General features: G+C 46.8%; 1 protein-coding gene across 1 annotated transcript; it reads left to right on the top strand.

The window, feature by feature from the left end:
• The first annotated feature begins 3092 nt into the window (after positions 1–3092).
• Positions 3093–14540, top strand: RTRAF (RNA transcription, translation and transport factor). Its single transcript, XM_078602558.1, has 8 exons — positions 3093–3241; positions 5921–6045; positions 7806–7905; positions 9008–9094; positions 9400–9488; positions 12489–12557; positions 13288–13336; positions 14207–14540. Exons 1-8 carry the CDS (start codon positions 3181–3183, stop codon positions 14359–14361), a joined length of 735 nt encoding a protein of 244 aa, XP_078458684.1. The 5' UTR covers positions 3093–3180; the 3' UTR covers positions 14362–14540.
• Positions 14541–19530: the final 4990 nt, after the last annotated feature.

The raw sequence follows: 19530 nt of genomic DNA, 5'->3' as shown, positions 1-19530 counted from the left end.
GCTGACTTCTGAGGCAGGGGGATATTCTCACTTCCTACATTTGACAGATCAGTTTTGGGTTTCTTAATCACATTCTCGAAAGACTGTGTATTTGCACCATGTCCGTGAAATAAACATTTCGTCGAATCAACAATAGACAGAGTTTGTTCCCAAAACACTGTATTTCTTTCTTGCTCCGACAACTGTTGCTGATGCCCATCTTTAATTTGTTAGTGGTTATAAGTAGTGTACCGTATTATGATTACTTTCAGAGCATGGAATTGTGTCTGATACAAATGATCCAAGAGTAGAGTTCACTGTGTTCGGCGTACTATAGCCGATTCATGAAATATGATGTAATACATGTCTTGTCATTAAACGTCAAAGACTGGAGGCCTCGAACGAATGGATGTGTTCGGTTATAAATCCACGATACCATTACTATTGGAATCATTTTGTCTCCAACCGTTTGTTCGTTACTCCAACTTTCATCAACTTTCTGTGATTGAATTAACATACTTTTAATTGATGGTTCCTGAAATGTATTGGTAAAACCAGTGCCTTCATAAGATAAAGGAAACAATCCACGGGGGTGTTACACCTACAACACATTCCTGCGGAGGGAGCTGGTAGGAACGTTGGGTTGCTCGGTCAATGGCCAGGGTCAACGGCGGCGTGGTGTATTCCGCAAATATGGCCGACTGTGAGGGCGAGCACAAGCCGGCGTGAGTAGGTTAAACGTTGAGTTTTATAAGGGCACCACGGGGTGACCAGCCCCTCCCCACCCAGCCCCACCCCTCCCACCCCCCACCTAGCCCCACCCTCCCCACCCAGCCCCTCCCCACCCTCCCCACCCAGCCCCTCCCCACCCAGCCCCTCGCCACCCTCCCCACCGCACCCAGTCCAAGCCTCCCCACCCACCCCCTCCCCACCCTCCCCTCCCAGCCCCTCCCTTCACGACGGACGGACACAATAATCCTACTCTTAGTTCTTTCGGTAAAGTCACGTAGGTAAAATTAATAAAAATAAAACAATAAAAATCACGACGTTTCGGAGGCAACACAAGCTCCCGTCTTCAGGTGAAACCGTCACAGCAAAATATCTGTACCTTATATAGTGGTTAAGGGGGGAGGAGCCAGGAAGGGCAGCGGGGGAGGAGGGGTTGTGAAGTGGTCAATTACTGCTTTTGTTATACTGCTGGGTGGGTAAATGAATTAGATACGATTAAGCCGCTATTTGTTATGCTGTTTATGCGCAAGTCACTGTGGGATGAATGGACTCGTGGTCAGGGACGTGTTGCGCAAGTAACTGTGGAAGTACATAATAGAAAAGGGGCGGAAATGCCCATGTTTATACCAGTGTTGGCTGACAATAAAGAGTACTGTTAAACGTTAGGGATGTTAACACTCGGTGAAGTAAAATAGTGCCCGTCAGATAAGATGGTCCAAAAATGTGTAATTAAATCTTTTTTGCATGGTTGATAACATCTTTCCAATGATTACTAAGTTTGTACCCATCATCACGGTTGAAATTATGTCTGTGTTTGTATATCTGAATGGCTTCATGTACAAACCTTTGATGGTAGCCAGAAGGCTTGCAGAGCACCTTAGTCTCGGAGAAAACAATCTCATGAGAGCCCACCGAGTTGTAGCAATGATCGACAACGGCGGACGACTCAATTTTGCCGTGTTTCAAATCTGACTTGTGCTCGCGGACACGATCAGAGACATGACGTTTCGTTTCCCCAATGTAACAGTCACCACAGCTGCAACTCAGTTTATAGACTCCAGGGTATTGCAAGTCAGGGATGACATCCTTCACAGATGGAATTAGATCATGGATTTTATGTACTGTACTGAATCGGACTTGGATCTTATGTCTGTTTAGAATTTTGGAGATCTTTTTGGTCACGCCTGCTATGTATGGTAACGTGACAGTTTTGATCGGAGTTTCAAGTGGCTGTTTCTGTATGGTGGGAGAAACAGCTTGGCGGATGGTGCGTTCAGAGTATCCATTCATCCTGAGGGCCCGATGTACATGTCTCAATTCACTGGCCAGGTGGTGTTGGTCAGAAATGCCATGAGCTCTGTGGTATAGCGTTTTGATGAGAGAATTCTTTTGAGATGGGTGGTGGTGAGAATCTGGTTTCAAGTAGGAATCTGTGTGGGTGGCTTTCCTGTAAACATTGATATGTAGATTCCAATTGCGTAATTTGCGGTGTAACGTTTCAAATTCGGCAAATTCGGACGATGACAACGGCACACGATGAGCTTACCCTCACGAATGACATCACGGGGGTCTCTAACGTACGTTAACGGTTAATTCGCACGCAGTGTTAATCAGGGCGACCGCTGGGTAACGGACATAACCCTACGTTCCAGATTTCTGTACAAAAAGTCAACCGTTGTGCATTGTGTTTGGTTCCACGAGTCAAAGGTCTGAATTTGTCTGTTAGATCCTGCACATTTCCACGGGCAGTGCTACTGTAGAGCAATTGGCCGAGAGACACCCACGATATAGTCAGATATGGCTGAGCGACATTATCAATAACCACTGAGATTCAATGGCAAACGACTGATATCCCTCGCCTCTCTTTGTCATTCAATCGAATGCCAAGTTATGCTACTCAATGAAGGAACTTTTACCATCCCCATCAAAGACTTTCCTTCAATTATCTGTCCATTCGAAACTTCTCAACCACATTCTTAACGCGTAGAGGCTTTCGCGAACAATATCATCCATAAAATAGTTTTTTTTTGGGGTTAGATCGCATAAATATGATGTGTGGTTAAACCCGCCACCACCCGACACAGCCAATTGTAAGGTTTGTCACGTAAACAGAACGTGCCAATACGTCACTAGTACAGCACACCGGTGTGTTGGAGAGCAAATCCACAACATTTACAATCTGAGTACTGTGACGTTTCGCCAGCAATTACAAGCGCCATCATCAGGCGACAGCCACATTTCCGCCACCGCATATAAACCAGTTGGCAAATCATCGCGGTCCCTTAGCCGCCCGCGGCGTCAACGACTCCTCCCACTGCACGCGGCCCCTCCCTAAGTCGTCCAACGGCGCGCGGAGCCTCACGCGAGCCCCCGCGTCACATGGTACGGTGGCAAAATTGCCGCGGTCCCCTTCGTCGGTGGGCCCCTCCCCCACACGTGGCGCGGGTTGGACTCGAGTCGCCGGGCCTCGCCATGTTCCGCAGAAAACTCGCGGCGCTCGAGTACCACGACCCGGCCAGCTTCAACCACAACGGTGAGCGGGCGGGGAATACACGGAGACTGGTCGCCACCCTCCACCCTCACCTCACCCTCCACCCCCAGGGTGGGCCCTGCCGTGGAAGAGACACGCCCGAGTGACAAGAAGCTTTGGGCCTCTGTATACAAAAACAACGCGATTCGCTACCGGGTGACGTTTGTGTCGCCACGGTGCCTCGTGCCAGGCTGGGTGCACTTGGAGGCAACCACGTGAAGTGGCGAATGCTCGCTGCTGACAGCAGCAGCAGGAGGAGGAGGGTCTCGGGAGAGACCCATCAGGTGCCATGGGGGTTTTGGCTGGCCGAGGTGACCGGCGCATGTCACCGCCAGTCTGCCGTGTTTATCCCCCTTACTGTGCCAACAACGGTGGAAACGGCAATAGCAGCCTCTTGTACGTTTCAGTTTTTATTTAATTTATTAGGTATAGCCCTGTGAGCCATTCGGCTCATGAATCGGGTGCAACCGCAACAAACAAAAACAAATCATGAACAAGAAAACACGTGGAACAGTAGGTGCAGGGCAAGTTCTATCCACTGCTCGACGATGGCATCCCCAGAGGCGTGCGTGTGGCCGTGGAGGGTGATTTGAGATCACACTTCACCATCTTCGCGGGCCTCTGTCCCACACTACGTGGTGACGGCATCGCGCGCTTTCAGATTGCGCTTCTTCGGCCGTCTGGAACGCTCTTGCGATATTAGGAGGCCACTTTTTTACGTCGTCTCGATTGAAAACTAATTTCTTGAGAACTGTTCAGTTTGTTGTCCTTTCGCCCGCAACCTCCGATTTACGCGGTTGACAACGTACGGTGCGAAAGAAGTGCATCGTACATACGTGAAGGGGTTTAACCCGGTCAACTTCGGATTCCGCCCACGGCTACCGTCAGTGGCGAGTGACATCTGAACCGAAGCTGGCAACCCATCACCAGCTCGCACTGACCAGCGTGGTGAAGTATGGACTCACAGAGGGGCATGCATGTAATGAGGCTACGGGTTGACCAGGTGAATGTGGAATTTCCACAGTTGGCTCGTGGGCCCACAAAGTCAATGAGTGCAAATAGAGAGAGCTTTTTTAATTGAAAGCACAGCAATAGCGGTGACTTGGTGATTAGCAGGGCTTGGGTGACGGTAACAATCACAGCGTATCAGGTGATGCTGCTGCGTTGGCAGTGGGGCACAATTAGCAAACAAAAGTTAAAACATTACTCAATAGCACTGAAAATCTATACCATAGGACAACGCTTTGGGAAACGGCCCTTAACATCACACGTTGCCTATTATATACACAGTATAATGATAACAAGGTGAGGGACACACCAGCCCATGCGTTAATAAATAAGGCAATGCCACTTAAGCATCTTACTGAACACAAATTGTCTAATTCGTGTATTGTAGGTCAAGTTCATTTATTAGGTATAGCCCTGTGAGCCATTCGGCTCTTGAATCGGGTGCAACCGCAACAAACAAAAAACAAAAACATGAACAAGAATACATCTTAAAGTGACTGTGCAAACAGTAAATCCAAGAAAAGACAGCAAAATATTGCAGAAAAATCACCGTACACCAACACTGTGTGCAAAAATCCCAGTGGGATGCAAGTCAACAACAACCACAAGACAACTTAGTTAATTGACGCAGACTGGCGTAGCCCGACTTGAATGAGTGCTCATATTCCCAGCCCTCTTTTTGTTTTCATATTCTTATTCATAGCAATGCATCAGTGATTGTGATGTAGTAACACATTAACCATCAGTGCATTATTGACGTCATGGTAATCATATGAATACATTAATTATGATAATGATGGCTATCGTAGTAATACGTAAAAAGTAACATCAATTAATGAGGGTAACAATGATAGCAATATGTTGGTTGGTAGTGCTATGGCTGTATAGGTTGGAGCAGTGTTCTTTCAGAGGAGGCCACTTTCGCCGATAAGACATCATCAGTGTGTGGGGCCGCCACAAATTTGAAACCATTGGGGGTTGGCAGCAGCAGCATGATGGTGGGGGGGGGGGTGTTTTCACATGTTGTGTATTGTCAGGGGCCACACTGAAGGCCACCATTCGCCCGTTGGCTTTGCAATGAAGAACACTGGGTTAGAGCTGTCTGTACTTTGGCATGTAAATACAATACAGTATTTACAACAATATTTATAACAAAATTTAATACGCGATCAAGTCACTGCCTTTGTTCCCCTTGTATCGGTCCACGAAAGCCTCACCGAGTCTCAATGTGTTATTATTTCACGGAAGGACCTGCATTGGGATGTTTGGGCAATTCCTCTTTAGCGGCTGTTTTGTCTTTTTGTGTGGATTGGTTAATAGGTCAACGTGTTGTTAACAGGTTCTTAAAAAAAAAGAATTAATGTTGCAGTTCGACATGGTTTCAGACGCACATTTCAGATGCTTTTTAAGATGTGGATAATCATTCGTGTAATCATTTATGGCAAAACGAATTAAGATTTAGCTGTCATATTGAGTTTTGCATATTGATGTTGAGTACTGTACATCTGTCTTGATCCATCATTTGGGCTCTTGGCCAAGGAACTGCCCATTACACCCATGGGTGTCCCTGCATTGTTCGTTAGGAGCAGTATAATAGTCCTTTGTATACAGTGATGCTTAATGTATGTGTTCGCTGTTGGGTGTATAACGCGTGTAACTGTCTGCCCACCGTAGATGAAACCGAGTATAGAAATTTCATCCTGTGGCTGGAAGATCAAAAGATCCGACACTACAAGATCGAAGACCGAGGCAATCTGAGGAACATCCACAGCACTGAGTGGCCAGGCTATTTTGAAAAAGTACGTTCATCTAAAGGTTGTCTAAACCTTTGCGGGTGCTTAGTTCACAAATCATGTGATTAAAAGCAGCCATGGTCCATCTGCCTTTGTGTCCCTAGTGACGACATTTACACATCGCACCAGGTACTCATTTGAGCCTGAGTCGACCTTGGGGAGGCTCAGGACTGGTTCAGATAATCATCACTGGTTTTGGCAGTGAGCGGGAATCGGGATGCCAGGTTCGTAGAGCAGAGTACTAACGACAATAGCGCATGCCTGTAATGCAGCGTGCGCGCCGGCTCACCCCGTGGCTTCCTTTCCTGCTTGTCTGTGGTTCCTGGTGCCTCCGATTCGTTTTCGCTCTTCGAGAGCGAGCGAATGCTTTGCAGCGCATTACAAGTTTAAATTATTATTATTATTAAGCCCTCCCCTAGATGTTGCCCTCTCTCAGGGTCTTTGGTGCAACGCTCCATCCAGCTTTCTGCAGACGGGTTGATTCCATTGCTGCACTTCCGTGGTGGACATTCCCCTCCGGCATGGTCCTCGCTGCCAAAGTTTGTTTCTGCCCAAACAAGAAATGGGGCGGTGCTCGGGCATCATTGGTGATTGTCTAAGCCAGTAGTGGAAATTCTACATTCCCTTGCTGGGGGCCAGTTTAACCATGAAATGGTCACAGCTTGCAGGTCAACCAATCTGCCATCCGATTCTTAGCAATTCATAACTTAATGGGATCATTGTGGATAATCTATACGGATAACAGGATCCACAATAGGGTGGCAGGTAAGAGGATTTAACTTAATGGGCACGATTCACATGTTGGTCAAATGACAAACACACGTTACCTTTGTAATGGACGTAGGCATTGTTTTTACCAAATGTGCATCTAAAATTTACATTCGTAAACATGCAAGTTTAACCATGTTTGAGGACAGCCAAACATTTCGAAGGTGGAAAATTGTCAAACTATTCATTAATAAATAAATAAAATTACATTTGTGAAAAATCTGTATATGGCATAGGGCATACAACAGCCATCTGAACATTTTCACGGAGGTGAGGGCCACCCCCCAACCTCTGTAAACACACACATGCACATGTGAGGAGCGGTCGCGCAGCGGTGAGTGCGCTGCTCTACGAACCCGGCATCGGGATTCCTGCTCACGGCCAACACCAGTGATGATGATCTGAAACAAGTCCTGGACCTCTCCGAGGTCAACTCAGGCAAAAATGAAAATCTGGTGTGATGTGTAAATGTTGTCACTAGAGAGACAAAGGTGGCCAGGCGAGGTGCTGGCCACCCACCCCCTCGTGTGCCGTGCCAGACTTCATAGGTGCTCACTATTAGCACCTGCCCCAACAGTCTGTTCAGGCTATGGGGGGATCTTTGTGTTTGTATTAATTTGCAGCTGTGGGAGGACACACCTGTGTGCTTGCATGTTAATCATATACTCCGATTTGCGTCTCCCCTTTTTACGTCATTTCATAAATACGCCGTCACTTTATTTATACTACTACCTGATTTGCATCGTCTTAATCCACACGTCGCTGACAGCATCCGTCCTTTCTCCTATCTGTTGTCTCAGCCTTCGCCTCCTTCTACTCTAAATTTCTTTGATTGACATCGTTTCGATATGTCGTACACGTACGTCATCGGAATGGAATCGGAAGATAAAGTGATTACTTACACATGTCGTCGGAATGAGAAAGGGTTAATACCGCGGTGTGGTGTTTTCGACGAGCACGTTGCATTTAACATCTTCATCCAATCGTTTTGTTCACAGTACTTGGCTGACGTGTGCTGCCCGTTCATTGCAAAGGAGAGGGCCGAGGTGACGGACTGGCTCCTTGGACTCGGGGTGCGGCTGGAATATGGAGACAATGGTACGATAAAATCCGAAATGTCAACCCACACAGCGATTAACGGTCTTGCTGATTAATTAACCTGTGTGTTAACAGCAAAGCAAAGCACAGTGATGAACTCAAAGCGAAGTAGTTTTTTTTGGGTGATGTTGCAAAATACATTCGCGTGATCGTAGGCGGATTTAATCTGTAAGCGACAAATTCAATACAACTTTGACTGTATAGTTTATATGCAGATGTAATTTGACCAGACGTGGAGTAAATTTATTACGTGTCAGAATTAGAATAGTGATTTATACTGGAGGAATCTGATGAGCGATAAAGCTCTTTTCCACAGATGCCCAGTGTTGAGGCAGCTGGCCAGTGTTGGGCAAACAATTGACCCACTTTTGACCAAGGTAACCAGAGAGCACAGATTTAGGTGTTTCTAAACTCATCACTCACACAGCCAACAATGATCTATATCTAAGAACGCACAAGTAAAGAAACAAATATACTGTTGAGAAGAAGAATTGTAATTCATTATAATCACAGTTACATTAGCGTTATTAGCTGACATTCACAATTTATACTGGTAGGAACCTCCTGGTTACACCAGCCCACAGGGGATTATTGTGTCTGTCCGTCGTGCATCCAAACATGGGAGGGGTGGGGCTGGGTTGAAAGAGGAGGGTGGGGAGGGGCTGGGTGGGGAGGGGCTGGGTGGGGAGGGTGGGGCTGGGTGGGGAGGGGCTGGTCACCCCGTGGTGCCCTTATAAAACTCAACGTTTAACCTACTCACGCCGGCTTGTGCCCGCCCTCACAGTCGGCCATATTTGCGGAATACACCACGCTGCCATTGACCCTGGCCATTGACCGAGCAACCCAACGTTCCTACCAGCTCCCTCTGCAGGAATGTGTTTTTGGATGGCAGATTTGTAATTTATCCTAGCCATGGAGGAGTGAGTAATTTGTAAAAAAAATAATTGTATTCAAAGTTGTTGTGAGTGAACGGAATGTATGTATGTTGCACTTCTTTCACACCGTACGTAGCCAACCGTGATAATCGGAGGTGCGGAGGAATCATGACTGGTCAGCTTTGTGAATAGTTGATGTGTCAATCGTTACCGTATTTCCTTCACAGTTGAGAAGTACAACAAGATTTCGGCAGACAGTCTAAAGTCATCCGGAGGAAATTCCAAACCTTCAGACCACCTCACCAATCTCGATGGTAAGCATGTGGGAAAGCTTCCATTGAGTATTCTCATTAAGAGGAATGTATATAAATAAAGACAAACCATATAGCTTTAACAGACTTTTGAGGCAAGTGCTGTTAACGTGCACCTATGAAGGCCGGCACGGTACGTCTACACGTGTACACTTACACTTGTGTCGTGTGTACACGTACGTCATTGAAAAGGAATCTGAAGAAAAACTGATGACGTACACGGTACAGAATGGGAAAGGTTTAACAGTCGCTGTGAGTAACTGGGGAATACGTGCTGTCTGTACCGTATCACCCTCTTGCCCATCCAGTGAGCAACCCTGACGTGAAGGCGGGGGTGTCTGCGCTGGCCAACCTGCTCCAGATTCCCCGACATGACGACTACCTTGTCATGCTCAAGGTACTGCGACCGCTTGCCCATTGTGTTAATTTCCAGTCTAGAGTCAAAACACATTTTCCAGGTCTCCAGTAGGTTGTATTATGCACCTAACTAGTAGCCACAGCCATTGGTTGAGGTGTACTGGATGTGTTGTGCCCGTTGCGGAAATATTTTCCGGGTCACTGACCCAGGCAGACCCGACTGAATTTAAGCCCTGGTCACAAGTCAAATCCACACTGTCTCTCTGATCGTTTATTAAGCACAACGCTCCGAGAAATGTACGTCACGTATCTACTTCCGAAGTTGCTTCAGTAGGTCCACATTCTGTGGAACACCTTTTAAATGCTCCATATAAAAGGTGTTGCACAAAGATATGATGTTGATCGGGTAATATTCTGACCTGTACTCAGTTGATCCAATTGTTTGATTTCTTATATTGTTTGTGCTAAAATCGGATTGAATTAGATTCTGAACTGAATTGATGGTACACCATGAATACATACTCAACGATTAATTCGGCACAACACTTTACTCATCGTTCCATCTCCTCAGTATACGTCCAGTCGGACTCCGTTATTATTTTTGATCATAGTCCATCATTCCGTTGCGTTATTCTTTTTATTTGTGGCTCCTATGCACGCGCATTTGCAGTGACCGACTTAGTTGTAGAATTGGCACTGTTTGCAGGGCAAGCAGCAGGGGGTGTGGACCCACACCGAGGCTGCGGTGGTAGTTGGGTTACCAAACCTTGCTTCCCGCATAGGCCCGCCCGTGGCCGTCCGCGTGTGGTGCTGTGGCCACAGCGCTCGACTCATCTCTGGGGTTGATCAAATCAGTGCCGCTTGTTTGCAAAGCCAACCTAGGGCCAACAACCGTATCACCCTGAATGCGCCCGATCTCATCCGATCTCGGAAGCTAAGGAGGGTTGAGCCTTGTTGGTACTTGGATGGGACAGTCAACCTTGGGGTTGTGCGTAATTCTGGATTCACACTTCCCACAGGGGATTGTGAAAATTTCACAATTGTCTGAGGCTTATGAATGGAGAAGAGTGCTGCAGTACGGCTTGTTTGAGCAGAGAGACACTTAAACTATTTTTTGTTTTCCCCAATCATGTCTCCCTCGGAGCAGTGCCACCTTTCGTGTTATAGAATGGCCCACAAAAGCAGATATCACAGAGCTAACTCTGAGATCCCTTCAGATAACTCTTTGTATGTCCAGTTGGGGGCAGCACTTTCCCACTCTATGTACCACGTGAGAGTAACGTTCGTCACATGACAGTCAATCCAGTTTATTTCTCAGAGTTTAAATGTTGCCGAATTAAGTGCAGAAACAAACGTAACGGAATTGTTTAAATTGTGCGTTCATTAGTGATCAGGCTGAGACTATTGACTCACTACAGTCTGGATTTGCACCCCGGATCTCAGCGTTGCCAGCTCAGAGCTGTGACCTCCGAGCACTCCACCCTGCAACCTTATCTCAATTTCTTTTTAAATCCTTTATATTAAGTTCGCGTGCTTGCTTGCTTGCGTGCTTGCTTGCTTGCTTAGGACCGTGCAAATCTTTCAGTCGTTTTTTAACCCACTTCCCGTGATCCAATCGAGCTGACATTTTCCACACAGACTCGTTGTGCCAGACAATTATTGTTCGTGAAAAAAAATTCCCAAAATTTTACACTGTTTAGGCAAAAAAAATTTATTTTACATATATTCAAATAGAACGCATTCATGGCTTTGGCTGAACGTCAGAGTGTAAGAGCCCAGAGCGTAACCCCTCTACAGGCCGTGGCGGAGTAGCGCAGTTGGTAGCGCCCTCGCTTCCCATGCCAAAGGTCGCGGGATCGATCCCCGCGTCCTCCACAGGCGAATATATTTTTAAATCCTTTATATTAAGTTCGCTTGCTTGCTTAGGACCGTGCAAATCTTTCGCTCGTTTTTTAACCCACTTCCCGTGATCCAATCGAGCTGACATTTTCCACACAGACTCGTTGTGTGTGACAATAAATTTTCGTGAAAAAAAAATCCAAAATTTTACACTGTTTAGGGAAAACAAATTAAATATTTAATTACCAATTGCTTAATGGTGGCAGACAATCATCTGACGCATAGGTGGCAGCCATCTCAAGCCAGAGGACGAGAGGACTCTAGCCGCCACGCATATAAAGGATTTATAGTGAAAAACTTTGTTTTTACGGGTTTACTTGTTACATACAGATAGTCCCCGAGTTGTGATGGGTCCGACTTACGATATTTCGATCTCGCGATAGCGATAGCGATACGACAAAATTGTAAAATATTTAACATTTCGTGCGGCAGGCAAACGCAGCAGCGTACGAGGTACGATACTGTACGTTGGGACGCTGCCGGGATGTACTGTACGCATCTCCCGCCTTTCTATTAAATTGCAGTTCATATAGGTAGGCTAAGAATTGACCTTGTTTTTTTACTTTACATTTTACTGTGCAATACAGTATTGTAATTAATAAATACATACAGTATATAGTTTATACAGTACGGTACTATAAATTGCTCTGTTTTGCTAAATTATCACCATTCTTTAAGACTCCTGGGTAGGCTAGGCCATCTTCGACTTACGATATTTTAGACCTACGATGGGGTCGTCGTAACGCATCTCCATCGTAAGTAGAGGACTACCTGTATATAGCATTTTTATTGAGGTATGCACACAAGTCCGGTACAACATGCCGAGGATTTCTGGGGAGGGAGACAGGGGGAAGAGGGGGAGCTTTCCAGCGCTTGCACGGGCCTAGGAATGGGGATAACAACATGCTCGGTGCACACCTTGAGGGGTTCCCCGATTGGGGGAGTAGGAGTTGTTTGTGCTTATGGGGGGGGGAAGGGGGGAGGGGAACACTGTTTCTATATTAAGTAAAAATGTTTGAGTAAGCGCACGCGCGTCACGCACACCGCCGGTCTCGTCCCCCTGTTTGAGTTGGACGCTGCCACTCTCCTTCCGCTGCTCACCAGATCATCACCGCCTTTGCCTTCTGTGTTTGCCCTGCAGGCCGTTCACATCCTAGTGCAGCAGCGTCTCTCCACGGAAGCCATCGCCAAGGCGAACGAGAGCAAAGCGGTGAGACGCTCGCGCGGACGGCAGCACAGCAAGTCGGCATCTAGTGACTCGGCCTATCCGTTGATCAACTTCGGTGCTCGTGGTACATGCATCAAATCGTGCGTTTTAGAACCAGTTATTTACAAATGATTGCAAATAATACGTGAACGTTACAACTCGGGTAATGGGACAAACCACTTTATAAACGAGACGGTAAACACGATATGTTCAAGAATCTACAGCTCAATGGAATCGCGACCCAGAATCGTGACGATTCATTGACTCATCGAGGTAGGTGGGTGGGCGGGGAGGGGGTGGTTGACCGTTGCATGTTGAGAAACGAGGGTTGAATATGAGCAAGATCCGGACAGTATAAATAAATATTCTGATTATGAAGATCACTTTGAACAAGATGGAACATTTAATATACAGCTAGTTTACAGCTCTTATTTAATAATTCTGCGACCTCACCTTGCACACAAGTCTTGCACAAAATGTTCAAATCCGATTTGTTGTTGATGGTTATCACTCTGCGCTACGAACATGATCACGGCTATCATTAGTGAAGAGTGAAATATTAACCGGTCCTTGGCGCCACTTATTCTCCTTCTCTAACCTGCACTGACCAGCGTGGTGAAGTATGGTCATCCCTCCATGGCCGACACTGCAAGGGAAGTCCCCCATCCAATAGTGGATGGACAAGGAGCCGTAACAATTGTAATGTCTAATGTTGCGTCTTCGCTATTTTCAGGGCATCCCGATCGCTCTGGATCAAAACATTCTTGGCTTCGACACCGGAGGTGAGCGTTATTAACACTCAGGATTTTCAAACGCGCGATTGTCATATTTGGACATGATTATACTATACAGAGAAATTACAAGTCAGTTGCAGGCATAAACTGGCTAAAAAGCCTAGGCCGAAATATCTGAACTGATATTCGACTTGATTTAGCCATACACAAGAAGAAGAAGAAGTAATAAGCAGCGGGGGAAAAAGTTCTCGAGCCTGGACGTAACAGGTACAAAGAATTGATGGTATGGATGGGAGTGGGAAAGGAGTTGCGGACCCTGCGGTCATTTGTGTTTTATTTGAGTTGCTAAAAACCATGTACTGCTCGCAAATATAGCAGCTCGTTATAAGCGCAAAATGTGAAACATGTGTGCCCCACCGAAACTGAGAATGTAAAACTGCCTATTCACCTTCACGTATAGCATAGAATCAGTCGGGTGGTGCTGTGATAAGAACACTTGGCTGGCTATCGAAAGGTCAAGAGGTCAGATCCTTGTCATAGGTCAACCCAGAGTTGATTACATAAGCACGTGGGCACTGAACAGAGATCACCCCATGCAAAGACTGGCCCCCATCATGGGAATGTGAAATTTACACCTAAGACACATTCTACTACTATTTACTACAATGTTTATTTTACCAGGTACCCACGAGGCAAAATAGCTCTTTTTCAGAAGCAACCTGGCCACAAATGATAGCTTTGCAAAGTGGCTTATCACATGGAAATTTATAGCAACCATATACTCTAAACACGTTTCTAAATGTGGATAGAAAAAACTTTGTTGTCCTTCTCCCGCGCCTCCGATTAACACGGTTAGCTGCGTAGAAGTCCGACATACATACGTAAACGCCGCGGTGTAATTTTATCTCCTCCATGCAGATGCCACCGTGAACGAGGCGGCGCGCATCCTGCGGCTGCTGCACATCGAAGAGCTCCGAGAGCTGCAGACCAAGATCAACGAGGCCATCGTGGCTGTGCAGGCCATCACAGCCGACCCTAAAACTGACCAGCGGCTCGGCAAAGTTGGGCGCTAATCCTGCTGCGTTCTCGCGGCACACTGAACGTGCACCGGTACCGGGACTTTTCCTGGGCCGTTCCCGTGCTGTGGTTGTTCCCACAATTGTATGATTGGCCGCCGTAAATTAACTGTTTTGGGGGGGGGGGGGGGTGCCCTGTTGCTATCGAGTAAAATATTTCCGATTCGTTTCTGAAATCCTGTTTGACCGTTCCCGACGTGTGAGTGCAACCACCGTGCGCTTGAAGTTTCCCAAGCTGCTCTTCGTTGGTTAATATGGCACTGCCAGACCTGCATAACTGCAGCACCGGCTCCCATAATGCACCACGTTATGTGACTTGCATGTGTAGTGCCGTGTTCCCTACCTCGTGTTAAAGGGTACATCAGTCATAAGTGGCAAGGCATTGCCTAAGCATTGCTCCTAAAAGTTGAGTGACCATCACTTTCAGTTTTTTTTTCCATGAGCAAAGATTTGAACCTGTTTGGTAAAGTCTTCAAACATCATGGGTATGCAGTTCCAAAACGAGGACTGCGTCCTTAGCTCAGCATTGTCTACCATACATAAATTAGATGTTGGTTTCACGTAATACCACTGCATCTCAAGGCTGTACGAGATCAATATGACATACACATGCTGTAGATGGTGAAGAGAGTCATAGGCAGAGGGGAAGAGGGACGTCTCAAGCCTGGATTTGAGCCAGGGAGTTAACACATTGCTTGGGGAGGAAGTTCCATATAGGGGTAGCAGTGAAGAAGGAGCAACCTCCCACTGATGAGGATTTCGTATGGCCAATGAAGAGCACTTTTTAAGTAATTTGCCAATTTAGTTGCTTTATTACAATTGATACATTCAAATATATTAAACTTTCCCATAAACCAAAGGCGAGGATGGGAAGGGAGGAGACGAGGCCTCGTGGGTTCGTGGGGACACAACTGAGTCCAGCACGGTTTAGTCCCAGCCCGGTCACGGTTCCAGCTCACGTTTAACTCAGCCGTGTTGTGTGCAGCGATACTTTTGGCAGGTGGAACGGCTGCGTAAACACAAACACGCAACGGTACACTTGCTTCATCTAAAGGTTGTCCAGATGAATTGTAACATTGGGTGTATGTCTTCTTGGTTCTTTTGCTAAAGTCACGTAGAAGGGAAATAAATAATATTTTTTTTACAAAATACAATTCTCACGACGTTTCGGCCACAACGCGAGCAGCCGTCCTCAGGTGAAGAACAGGGCTGTCGGAAAGACAGCCCTCCTCAGGTGCGTTGTGGGCGAAACGTGAGAATTGTATTTTATTGTTTTTTTATTATTTCCCTTCTACGTGACTTTACCGAAAGAACCAAGAAGATGAATCCCTGCAGTCACGAAAGCTTTAAATCGAAAAAAAATTCGGTTTATGCTTTCAAAAAACCATACGAGTGATGTAAAAAAAAACTTAGAATCAGTCCCACGTAATGTTTCTTTTCTAGTTAAAGTCTATTGAAGTTCAAATGCATACAAGCACCAATTCAACACAAGACAAGTTCCCATCTTAACGTATACAGGAGTGAGCTGTGCAAAAATGAGATTCTGTGTTGCACAGTTTGCTTCTAAGAATACTGCTGTGTAAAGATTAAATAAGGAATAAAAACTACTGGAGCATTAACGTTACCTTGGTGTCTCTTTAGTCAAAGCCATAACATGGAACACATCGTCCAGCATTGCTCATTCGCTGGCGGCGTCTTGGACGTTCGCAACTTTGCTCCCATAGCCCTTCAACTGGTTCGGCGACCTCATCAACAAAACACGTTATTAATCGCCTTGCCGTACAAAAGATGAACTGAAGATTCGCATGAAATGGGCATTGGTCTTGACGTGAAATGCACCTGGCAACACGATAATTGTAGGAAACTGGAAAGCAAACGATGCAATTCCCGCTTTTCTGCTGAATGTTTTTGTAAGCTGGGGCGCAATTCCAATATATCGCAAATGTTTACATTCAGCAGAACTATCTTTACATTAAACACAGCGCTAAAGTGGCTATGGTATTCACGTTAAAGAGTAAATCTACCGGAGTCAAATGTCGAATTTTAGAGTTAACGGTTCCACAACGTGGTACTAACGTGCCCCCACTGTTAACCATCGCAGAGTTACACAATTTAATTGGCCTTGCAGTGAAGGTGAGCCGATTAGATTTGCATCGGGGATTTGAACTCAATAGCTCAGGGTGAGTAAGGTCGAACAGCATGCAGGGCCACAAGCCTGCTAATGTTAAAGGAACATGGCCGGCCTTTATCATAATTTGAACTTAAGCTATTTAATGTTTAGAAATTTACCAGGCCCACTGAGCTTTAATACCGCTCTCAGACGCGACGTGGCCACAAATTATAGCTCGGCGAAATGACATCACGTGGAACTTCATAGCAGCCAAATACTCAAAGCGCATGTTGATTCTAAATGTGGAGGGGAAAACCGGAGGACTTGGAGAAAAATCCACACGACCACGGGGAGAGAGACACGCACATTCCAAATACACCGGCTTGTTAAATGACGCACAGTATTCGCTTGCTCTAGAAGAGAGTACGACTTGGAGGTGCGAGGAACCACAAACAAGTGGGAAGGCAGCAGAAATGACCGGAGTTTCATGTTTGGCACCACTGAGATCTCCAGTCCAGATCTCCCAAAAATCGAAAGAGCAACGGTGAGACGAGGAACAGTGAGAGTGCCAATCTCCGTACACAAGACTGAGGTCTTTCCTACGATGTTCGCAAACTCCGTCCAGGCAACCATCACAAAGAAGAAGATCCAGAAAGGCAATGGCCATAGCATGATAAACCTCACTCTCCAGAAATGCCGTGAGTTCAGGAGGAAGCCATTGTTAGAGCGGAATAATATTCTGAAAGTATTTGGAGTGTGCTTCAAATGCTGTGCTTCTACAAACCACCTTGTAAGGAATTGCAAGGCAGATATGAAGTGCGAGGAATGTGTCAGCGACAAACACGCAACTGCTCTGCAGACATTTGACTCCAAACCCAGTGGCACTAAGGCTTCCGATCCCGAAGCAGAGCACGGCGGGGAGCAAGGTGAGACCGCCGCATCAACTTTGTCAGTCACAACCAAATGCACAGACGTCTGTGTAGGAGGCTTCAAAGCAGAATCTTACTCAAAGATATGCCTCGTCCGAGTGTATCCCAAAGTACATAGTAAAAGGGCAGTAAGGATTTCGCCATAATGGACGATCAGAGCAACAAGTCTTTGGCAAGGTCATACACGTTCAGAACATGCTCATAACTGATGGAGACAGTGGGAAGAAGAGTGAGTGGCCTCATGGTAGAAACCATGGATGGCAACATGAAGCTAGCCCTTCCTACGGTGATAGAGTGCAATGAGATACCATACGACAGGAGTGAGATTCCCATGCCCGAAGTCGCACGTCATCACCCACACCTGAAGCCCATAGCAGAGTTCATCCCACCATTGGATCACGGGGCACAGATTTTAATTCTGCTTGGCAGGGACATGCTCTTATCGGTCCATTCGCTCTTTCTCTCCCCCGGCCGCCGCGGGGTGGATTTCCACACAGCTCTCTCATTGACATGCTAATTTCTCTCCCCTGGCCACTTCGGGGTGGATTTCCACACAACTCTCTCTAAAATTGTCTTGCTGGGTTCTTCTCTCCCCCGGCCGCTTCAGGGTGGATTTCCACACAGCTCTCTCATTGACATGCTAATTTCTCTCCCCTGGCCACTTCGGGGTGCATTTCCACACAACTCTCTCTAAAATTGTCTTGCTGGGTTCTTCTCTCCCCCGGCCGCTTCAGGGTGGATTTCCACACAGCTCTCTCATTGACATGCTAATTTCTCTGCTCCAGCAGACCCACCTCTCTCTCTGCCTCCCCCCCACCTCTCTCTCTATTTAAGGCCATGACACAGAGGCATTGGGTCTCTGTGTGTCTATGTTGTGTGTCTCTCTCTGTGTGTCTCTGTGTTGTCTCTCTGCTTGTGTGTCTGTCTGTGTGTCTCCGTGTCTGTGTTTTGTTTCTCTCTCAAATTTAGTTCTACCTGATGACGATTGCTTGTGTTGCAATAGAAACGTTGTATTCTATTATTTAATTTATTTTCTTTCTACGTGACTTTACCAAAAGAACCAAAGAGTGACTACTTTTCTCTCGCAAAGATATGGACAAATAAGTTAACCCATTGAAGTTTCATAATAATTCAGTAAAGTTTGTTGCATGTTTGTTTATGCGATAGGAAAATAAATGGTGGTATATCCTAGATATCAGATGGGGAGTTTTCTGTCCCACTGCAGATACGGGGGTGTGTTTACACAGGAACTTCCTGATATGATGGTGTTGTGTTTGGTCACGTGACCAGGAAGTTACGAGTTAAGGGTCTCGAAGCCACGAGGCCAGGCATGGGTGTCAGCAGAGGTCGCAAACGGGTTTTGATTCCTTACCTGTACCTGTACCCGGCCGCACCAGGGTCGCAAACGGGTACCCGATACCCGTACCCTACCCGATACCCGGCTACCCGTACCCGACCGGGTATCGGGTAGGGTACGGGTACCCGATTGCGACCTCTGGGATGAAGCCATGTTGCAGGCGTGGGTGGGTTGCTTTTAGGAACTTGAATTGTGAGAAGAGACAAGACGTTGGGAAATAAGTGGCAAACGGTTACTCACCAGTGAGTCACGACCTACCCGTACCCGTACCCGGCCGCACCAGGGTCGCAAACGGGTACCCGTACCCGGCCGGGTATGTCATCGAGGCGGCGGGGTACTTCAGGGGGACCCCGGGACGAGGGCGAGGTCGCCGTGGGGAGAGTGATGTGGTGGCCGTAGGGGGAGTGAGAGAGAGAGGGGAACGAGAGCCTTCGTCGAAGACATCCCAGCCGCCGCCGAAGAAGGGCTAAAGATGTCGAGGTCTCACCTCGTCGCCGGGCGGTGATGGGTGAGCCCCCGCCCGGGGCAGACGAGGGGGTAGACATAAGGGGAGCCGTACCGGGGCGTAGATAGCTGAGGGATGTCCGCGTAAAGGACAGAGTTCTGACGTGCGTAAGCATCGAGTGTAGAGAATGTAACCAGAATGTATATGAGAGTGTGTAACAGTTGTGAATAAATGGCAAGCAGCCCTATCGTCTCTGTCTGGCTCTACAAGTCTCCTGGGTGTCAAGAGTTAGTACACAACACAAGTATTAACAGATGCTGCATTT

This window comes from Lampetra planeri, chromosome 18 (genome assembly GCF_965212315.1).
Source record: "Lampetra planeri chromosome 18, kcLamPlan1.2.h2, whole genome shotgun sequence".
Classification (NCBI taxonomy): Eukaryota; Metazoa; Chordata; class Hyperoartia; order Petromyzontiformes; family Petromyzontidae; genus Lampetra; species Lampetra planeri.
The sequence above is the reverse complement of the archived record's forward strand: the minus strand, read 5'-3'. Positions and strand labels throughout refer to the sequence as shown.

Excerpts from the sequence above, each read along its gene's own strand:
- RTRAF (XM_078602558.1), top strand. The coding sequence starts at position 3,181 with ATGTTCCGCAGAAAACTCGCGGCGCTCGAGTACCACGACCCGGCCAGC. Across the intron at positions 6,046-7,805 it reads GGCCAGGCTATTTTGAAAAA|TACTTGGCTGACGTGTGCTG; the intron begins GTACGTTCATCT and ends TTTTGTTCACAG. Across the intron at positions 13,337-14,206 it reads TCTTGGCTTCGACACCGGAG|ATGCCACCGTGAACGAGGCG; the intron begins GTGAGCGTTATT and ends TCCTCCATGCAG.